This window comes from Oryzias melastigma, linkage group LG12, assembly GCF_002922805.2.
Source record: "Oryzias melastigma strain HK-1 linkage group LG12, ASM292280v2, whole genome shotgun sequence".
NCBI classification, from domain to species: Eukaryota; Metazoa; Chordata; class Actinopteri; order Beloniformes; family Adrianichthyidae; genus Oryzias; species Oryzias melastigma.
This window is the reverse complement of record NC_050523.1, coordinates 650249-659103: the sequence shown is the minus strand read 5'-3', so window position 1 is coordinate 659103 and position 8855 is coordinate 650249. Positions and strand designations below refer to the sequence as shown.

Genomic DNA, 8855 nt, shown 5'->3' with positions numbered 1-8855 from the left:
AATTTAAGACATTGAAGTTAATTAAGTCAATTATTTTTTTTTTCGTATTTTTAAACCGTCAACGTTCCCGTAGGAGCATCCTGTCTGAAGGTCGACCATGAATGGAGAATCCTGTAGGATCAGGAAACAAACATCCTAAAATCCTCCAACCTTTTTCTTCTTCTGTTTCCTTCCTTGAACTCTTCTTTGAAAGATTTCCTTACAGTTTTCCTCCTTTACATTTTAGATCAATCATTTGAATTCATCTCTTCTGGAACTCCTTCCATATTTTGGTGTTTTTCTTTGTGACAGGATGTGCTCACGTCCTTTCACAATAAAACAGACTGCTTCTCTGCAGGTTGTACGGGACCTTCAGAGACTCCAGGTGTGTGTACCTGCTGCTGGAGGCCTGCGTGGGGGGCGACCTGTGGTCTCTGCTGCAGGACAGGTGTGTCAGCGGTTCCTCCTGCTCCTCCAACAGCCAGCGTCCAACCTGAGACCTGTTTCTGACCCAAAGGGGGGCTCTTGATGACGGCGCCGCTCGCTTCTATGCTGGCTGTGTGACTGAAGCTCTGGTCTACCTCCACCTCAGAGGATTCGTCTACAGGAACCTCAAACCGGAGAACCTCCTGCTGGACCTCAGAGGATACGTGAAGCTGGTCTTCAGACTTTCATCAGACGTCTGTCTGCTGGACTCCCTCAGACCAGAATCCTCAAACCTTTCTCCTGCTGGCAGGTGGACTTTCGCTTCGCCAAGAAGGTGGACGTGGGGAAGAAGACGTGGACGTTCTGCGGGACGCCGGAGTACGTGGCTCCTGAGATCCTCCTGAACAGAGGCCACGACGGCTCGGTGGACTGCTGGGCGCTGGGCATCCTGCTGTTCGAGCTGCTGTGTGGAAGGTACGACTGACGAGACGCGGCGGCGCCTCTGGAGGTGGGCGGCGCCTACAGAGACGCGGCGGCGCCTCTGGAGGTGGGCGGCGCCTACAGAGACGCGGCAGTGCCTCTGGAGGTGGGCGGCGCCTACAGAGACGCGGCGGTGCCTCTGGAGGTGGGCGGCGCCTACAGAGACGTGACAGCGCCTCTTGAGCTCAACCTGGGATCTGCTTCCCTTCTTCTTCCAACTGGAAGGGCCACATAACTGTTTTCTTTGTGGTGGGGGCACTATGTCATTTTTTGTGGGGGCCGGGCCAAATGTGGAGGCGGGCCTTATCCGGCCCGCGGGCCGTAGTTTGGGACCCCTGATTTAGACAGACCCTGATTAGAGCAGCTCTTCTCGTTTCTCTGATCATGAACAGTTCAGATGTTTGTCTGTCAAATCAGATATTTCAGAGAAACGCTGAAGGCAGAGATGAAGAGCCAATCACAACGCAGAAAGTCCTTCAGCACCAGATTCTGTTCACTAAAACTGTCCGGTCTCTGCAGCCCTCCTTTTTCAGGTTCTGATCCGTTGGAGATCTACAGCGTCATCCTGAGAGGGATCGACATGATCCAGTTTCCCAGGAAGGTCACCAAGAGCGCCACCAACCTCATCAAAGGACTCTGCAGGTTCTGGGAGCAGCTCTGGGTCTGTGGGGGGTTCTGGTTCTGTTAGAAGGTCTAGTTCTAGGAGAAGCTCTGGTTTCTAGGGGAGGCTCAGCTTATGCGGATGGTTCCAGTTCTGTGAGCAGATCCGGTTCTGTAGGTAGCTCTGGTTCTGTGGGACGGACCGCTGCGTGGGCTGACTCCCCTTGTGTTTCAGGGAGCGCCCCTCAGAACGGGTCGGGAACCAGAAGAACAGGTTGAGGGACGTCCAGAAGCACAAGTGAGCCTCAGAGATCCGTCTGGTGATGCTGGTGAGGCGTCGTCATGGAAACGTCTGCTTCCTCTGCAGGTGGTTTGACGGCTTCAACTGGGACGGCCTGCGGCAGAGGAGCATCAGAGCGCCGTTTGAACCCGCGGTGGGCGTCTTTGGGGAGGTGCTGGTTCTGGACCGTCTGATGTGACTCTAACCTCCGTCGGTTCTGCAGGTGGGCCGGACGCTGGAGCACAGCAGCTATGACAGCTTTACAGAAGACACGGACGAGCCCCCGCCGGACGACGGGTCTGGATGGGACGCAGAGTTCTGATGACATAATCCCTGCAGATTCCAGATTACCTGCTGTAATCTGAGTATCAGATGATGTACATAAAACTGTTGAAATGAAATATTTTATATCAAATCCAGAACGTTTTACTGGAAAAGTTTGGAGTTCTAAGATAACAACTGCAAAACATGCAAAAAAGTTCATTGTAAAATGTATTTTTTGTTTTTTATTAAATCTGGATGACGACTAAACGCGTGACGGTTCATCCCTCCATCGACAGACCGGACGGTTTAGTTACCTGAGGATTACCTGTAATCTGGATTACCAGCAGACAGTTTCTGTCATGAGGTTAGATGATTCCTGGAGACCTCTAGAGGAAACCAACTGTTTGTCTGGGATGTTTTGGTGTCATTTGTTGATGGTCTCCACCGGTCTGTGGGCGGAGCTTATTGGATGAAGAACTCTGATTGGATGCAGACATGCTGAGTGATGTTCAGGTTTATCAGTTTGTGGTTTTTTAGTTATAATTTTAACTTGTAATTGTAAACGCACAATATATAAAACCAAACAAACATTTGATTTCTGTTTTTTGTTCTTAAATACAATAGAGTTCCATAATATTGTAGATAAATGATATAAAATGTAATAATTTGTGACTTTCAGAATAAAAGCCTTAATGTTGTTCTGGATCTTTTCTATCAGGAAAATCTGAAACTATCATCAAAGGGCTGAAAATCTCCAACAAAAACTGGGTGCATTTAAAATAATACTTCTATGTGAATAACATTTGTAAGTATGAAAACTAAATTCTGATTTTTTGTTTTTGGTTTGTAAAAAGGGAGAATAAGTGTCGTTCACCAGAGCTGGAAACCAAAGCAGAAAGTTTGGGATTTGAAAGAGTTTGACTGTTTTTAGATTCTTCTGTTTGTGTCGATACTGAATTTATTATAAAGATAATCATTAGTCTTGAAGTGGTTTTATTTTTCTTTTGGTGGAAAATAAAAACATTCTGTCAGAAAGATTGGATTCTAATCCCTGAAGGTTCGTTTTCTTTTTAGTTGAGTTGAAACGTTTTGGTGAAAGTTCTCCTTAAAGTTATTTGATGTTTTTTCTTTATCTGTCTCCATCATTTCAATTGGAACCTCCACGTGATGACAGTAAATAACAGACACTAAGCTGCTCATTGTTGTTCATAAATAAACTTGACATGTTTTCTGTTTCGTTTGTGTGAGAATAGACTTCATGTCAAATATAATTTGGTTTCAATAAATACAAAAATCTGAATCTTTATTGTTCCTGTTTTCCATTTTCATTTCCGGCGGTTCTCACCTGCCGCATCCAGGCGGCACTTCATGAGCTGTAACGTGATTGGTCGTTATCCCGGAAGAGCGGCTGGTCACGTGCTGGACCCACCTGCAGCTGAGCTCATTAAGGTGATTGGGTCCAGGTGCGTCAGAGCGGTTCGGTTCGGTTCTGCGGGATTGAGTTCTGTGCAGAGTTCAGGTCAGTGGATCTTCAATTGTTCGGCTTTTTGGGGAAAATCCGAATATTTCTGGATCTTTGGAGAACTTTAGAGGTTCTTCATGGAGCAGATGAGACTCAGGAGAAGGTTCGGTTCTGAAAGGCGGGAATTTGTTCCAAATATTTTATCAATCAGTCATTTGTTTAAATCACTTCTTAAGGATTTCAATGATAAACTTGATCATTTAAAGTTTCATAATAATGTAGTTTATTAAACTTTAGTTTGTAGATCCTCACTTCAGATGTTTCTCAGCTGTTTCCTGTTTCGAACTGAATTGAATTTAAACTGATTTTCTGCAGAAATAGAATTAATCTGAAATGTTATAAAAGTCGGTAAAGTGAAAGTATTTCCCCCGTTGGAGCAAAAATGTTGAAAATATGCAGCATAACTTGAAATTATTGAAAAAAAAAAATTAAAATGAAAACGAGTTACTAGTAAATCTGTAATAAGAATTTACATTTTACTGTTTGCAAGAACATTTATATTTGTTCTGTTTTCAAAGCTCCAGTATGACGGAGTTTTAGGGCTGCAAACGTGAAAAAAACGATGAAAAGAAAAAAGTTAAATTATCTAAAGTCACATTTTTGAGATTTAAATTATAAGGCACCCTTTTGTAAATCTAAGTTAAATGTTATACCATTTTAACATTAAATATTTAGCATCTTTTAGGAGAAATAACAGGTCTACTTTTTTAAATTCATATTTACACATTTCATATGTATTTATAAATGTTACATCTACTATTTAATTTAGTGAAAAAAAATATTATTTATTTAGCTTAAAATTAAATATTTAGCTTGCTAACTAAATATTTATTTATTAAACGTAACATTTATAAATATAATAATTTAAAAGGTGAATATATGCATTAAAAAAAAAACAAGATTTTTTTTTTTCCCTAAAAGACGATAAATGTCTGATGTTAAATTTTACTTGCATTTAAATATGATGCCCCATAATTTGTTGTGTGGGGGGGTCGATGGGTAGCTTTATAAATAAATCTCTACTGGATTTAAAAAGACTAAAATCATAACTGTCTCCTTCCAAGAGTCATTTTTAAGGGAAAACGTTGTTGTCTCAAAAACAAAATTTAGTTTTTAAAGTTTATTAGTTGGACGGACGTCTTTGCTCAGGAATCTCAGCCTGATTGAAATGATTTCTATGAAATCACAACTTTTTCTTTTTGAAATGACGACTTAAAATCACATTTTAAGGTTTAAGTTTAATTTATATAGCCCCTTTAAATGACTTCAATCAAACAAGGCTGTCCATTAAAAGTTCAGAGAATAATAAAGAGCAAAATATGAAAAACAATTACAGATAAAAGTATAAGTAAGTGACACAAAAGCCTAAAAACAAGATAAAAGCAGATCTAAAACAATAATAATATTCTATTTTTCCTCATAGTTTTACAGCTTTATTCTCGTGTTTTCTGTCACGCTCCGACCCAAACAAACTCCTCCCCCAGGACGCCACGTGGAAATGAAGCCGAGCGTAACTGTGGCTGTTCTCTGGTGTCTTTCCCAGAATTCCTTGCTGAAAAGTGACGGTCCAGGAGAAGAGAAGTGGACGTAAACAAAGAGGTAAATATTCAATCACTCCGTTCAGCCCTGAAAGACGGCCGACCACAGAGGAGTTTGTGGGCGTGTCTGAAGTCCCTCCCTAACTAAAACGACCTTGTGTCCTGGATGTTAAAGGTCACTCGTACTCCATGCTCACGACTTTTCCCTCCTTTTTCCAAACGTCGGATATGACAAAGTGAACATCCAATAAATTCAAACATTCCGTGACGTTTATTCACGACTCCACGATGTTCTGATGGTGAAAATGTGGATCAAGAATTACATTTAAACATTTCGTTTGAAACTGTTCGACCGCATTGTGGTCTATATCCACTAAGGTAGTGAACATCAATGCATGTTGGGTTTTTGAGAAGACTTCTGGGAGATTTCTGGTGCTCTGGATTTTGGAATTGTAGATTCAGACAGAACTAGAAGATGGAGATCGGGGGGGATTCAGACACGCCCTGGGTTTGCTCCCAAGGCCTCATGGGAAACGGTTCTGCTACCAGCAGGATGGTGGCGCCGTGACTCTAAATGTGAGAAACTCTTCTGCTCTGAAGAATCCTCGTCTAAAAGCCGTTTCTCTCTGTTTCTCCTCAGGAAGATCTCCAACAGTAAGTCCTTCTGGCCTCGGCGCCACGCCGCTCTCCTCCTCTTCCTCTCAGCATTGAAGGTGACTTCCTGTCGTGTTCAGAGCAGCAGTGATGATCTGGTCAGTGTTCCCGTGAGGACGGACTGATGCATTCAGGACCTTCTCTGCTGGAATCACTGCTCCAGATCAGGAGCTGCTGCTTGAACTTCTGCTTCCTCTGACGTCCATCAACGTCCTGAATGAAAACTGTTTCTTGGTCGTCGAAACCGAATCGGTTCATATTTCAAATCGGGTCAATCTGTAGTTCTTAGATTTACGTCTAAAAGTTCCAGAATTTTCTTCCGACTTCATGGATCCGCGCGCTCGCTTCCATCATTTTACATTTACCGCCATTTTGATCTGGATCTTCATGCAGGTACGTGAGTCACGGTTTTTAACGCACTCACCACATCTCAGCGCAGAGCGTTCCTGGAGTCCTCAAAGGTACGTGCATCCAACTCTCTGTCCTTCCAGGCGCCGTGCCGCCGCTCTACGACCTTCTGGCGCCGTGCCGCCGCTCTACGACCTTCTGGCGCCGTGCCGCCGCTCTACGACCTTCTGGCGCCGTGCTGCCGTGCCGCCGCTTTAGCCTCTCATTCGTGGCCGCCGTGCCCCTCTTTACTCTTTCATCCTGATACTTTCATCTTTGCGAGGTTTTTGCGCTCGTCGAGGATCACTCATGAGTTTTTAAAATGTTCTACCATCTGTCCGGTTTCTCTAAGCTCCTCCCCCTCCTCTAAGCTCCTCCTCCTCTGTACTAAAGTCACCTTCAATGCCGTTTCTTGTCTGTCAGGTTAAAGTTGAGGTTCAGCGTCAGGGTTTAGTGTTTTTTTTGGATTGATGAGTTCTGGTAGAACCCAGTCTGGTCCGGATCAGACGTTCTGAAGGTTCTGAAGGTTCTGCAGGTCTGTGGTTTGAAGGCGGGTCTCTGACCGGCAGGTTGTGGTTGTTGGGCTGGAGCTGAATCAGTGAAGTTGTTGGTTTGTATCAGGGATTCTGTTCTTTTCCGGTTCTTCTTGGTTCTGTTGTGATCCGTTTGTGCAGTTTTTTTTCCAGGTGGTGCTACGACAGGTAAGACCCATTTTTATCTCTTTACTGCATCCGTGCGTTCGGCCGTCCCGCCGTGGTCGAGCCGCGTTACTGTTCTGGTTCAGAACAGCAAATGTCTGACGGTTCAGTCTGGTTTGGACTCTTGGTTCTGATTGGTGGTTCTGGTTCTCTTTGCTGTAGTCATTGGACACCGAATTTGGTGGTTCTGTTGGTCGTGTCCATGACGGTGAAAGCTCCGCCCACAGCCAGGCAGCTGTAGATCAGGGAGGGCTGCATGCTCCGCCCCCACATCCACCTGGTGCTGCATGGATGCATGTCTGGGTCACAGAACGGTTGGGGTTCTTCTCACGGTGGGTCCACTTGGGTTCTGTTTGTCTGATCTTCTCTCGTTCCCCTTTGGATCCTGATCCGGTTCTGCTCTGGTCTTCTTTGGTTCTGTTCTAAATGTCTGGATCTTCTGGTCCGTCTGCAGAGATTTTTGTTCTGGTTGGTTCTGTCTTACCTGTCCAGGTATCCTGTCTCTGTTCCTCTTATGCTCCACTTTTCTCAGACGTTCCTCTAAATCGTTTCATCTTTTCTTTTCCTAAAGTTTCTCTTCATCTCAAACTTTAAAATTTGACTAAATGAAAATCATTCAGTAAATAAAAATAAAGTTTAGCATGAAATACAAACAGAACATTTACAGTAAAACGTAGAGGTTAGTTAACTCCTTCAGCAGGTTCCTCTCACTGATTCTGTATTTATTTGCAGGTTTATGAACTTTAGTGTTTTAAACTGTAGTGAAGGTCACGTGACCTCTGACCTCTGAGTGTAACTCTATTTAACCTGGATCTCCAGTCCGTAAACGTGTTTCCTTCCTGCTGCCTCCAGACGGCTTTGGACCTGAAACCAGGATGTTCAGCTTCTGTGTTCTGAAGGTCCAGTGATCCGGGACAGAGTCTGAGTCAGAACCGACCCGCATGGATGCTGAAGTTTTTCCGTCGGTGAATCATCGTCCAGACGGTCAGAGATGGAGGTCAAAGCTCCTCTGAGGCGGACAGAGAAGATCTGTGGAGACGACAGCAAAGATCACAGAACAATCGATTCATGGAAACTTCTGGAGAAGATGGAAGCGACAAACACTCTTCAAAAGAGTCTTTAGGACTGAGACTAAAGGAGTTCGTCAGAGTGGAACCGGCTCAGTGGACCGGACCACTGAGAGTCGATGGAACTGGATCGGTGGACCGGACCACTGAGAGTCGATGGAACCGGCTCAGTGGACCAGACCAGTGAGAGTTCATGGAACTAAAATATGACACTTTAAAACTTTGGAAGTCTTTGGGAAGGGAAACCAAGAAGGACTTTGGACGCATCAGGGAACTGGATCAGTGGACTGGACCACTGAGAGTCGATGGAACCGGATCGATGGACCGGACCACTGAGAGTCGATGGAACCGGATCGATGAACCGGACCACTGAGAGTCAATGGATCGGTCCAAACAGATACTGACAATAGACTTTACTGCATAAACACACCGTAGCTGTGAAGGTCTAAACTCCAGAGGAAAACCTGTTCCCAAAGTGTCGGGTTAAAGGAAAAGTCTCTGGAATTTATCCTGAGTTTGATTTAAAGCTGGTTTCTAAGGTTCTACAGCAACTGAAGCAGAACCTGGACTCTGGTCTGAAGTTCTGCTGTGATCTTTGGGACAAACTCTGAAATCGAAGCAGAACTTATAAAGGTCTCAACAACTGGAGATATTGAAAGGATTTTGGTTAAAACATCTGAATGATGGTAAGCTCTGAACTCAAGATTTACAGACAGAACGATGGAGTCTGGAGAACCGGTGAGTGAAGGACTTGAGATCATTTTAGTCGATCTTTGGGCTGAAACTGGTTCTGAAACATGATGTTCACAGAAAACTGAATATGATCTGAAATACTCGGACAGCTGATGCCGGATCAGGCTGAGCTCAGGTGGTCTGAGGTTTGGATGTAGAAGGGTTGGAGGAACTCATTATGGGATGTATTTCAAATGGTTCATGAAGGTCAATTAAAACTGTTTTGTT

General features: G+C 44.2%; 1 protein-coding gene and 1 long non-coding RNA gene across 2 annotated transcripts in view; both read left to right on the top strand.

Annotated features, from left to right (window-relative positions):
* The window catches only part of LOC112163367 (cGMP-dependent protein kinase 1), a 15836-nt gene extending 12562 nt beyond the window's left edge, over positions 1-3274 (top strand). The window contains exons 15-21 of the mRNA XM_036214613.1: positions 338-427; positions 497-638; positions 716-879; positions 1405-1527; positions 1721-1783; positions 1853-1919; positions 1989-3274. Coding sequence (XP_036070506.1) covers positions 338-427; positions 497-638; positions 716-879; positions 1405-1527; positions 1721-1783; positions 1853-1919; positions 1989-2087 — 748 coding nt within the window. The 3' untranslated portion in view covers positions 2088-3274. The remainder of the gene's footprint in view (positions 1-337; positions 428-496; positions 639-715; positions 880-1404; positions 1528-1720; positions 1784-1852; positions 1920-1988) is intronic.
* A 231-nt stretch (positions 3275-3505) lies between these two features.
* LOC112162941 lies at positions 3506-8065 on the top strand. Its single transcript, XR_002922194.2, has 4 exons — positions 3506-3548; positions 5095-5150; positions 5730-5743; positions 7681-8065. It is a non-coding gene; the product is annotated as an uncharacterized LOC112162941 (long non-coding RNA).
* Positions 8066-8855: the final 790 nt, after the last annotated feature.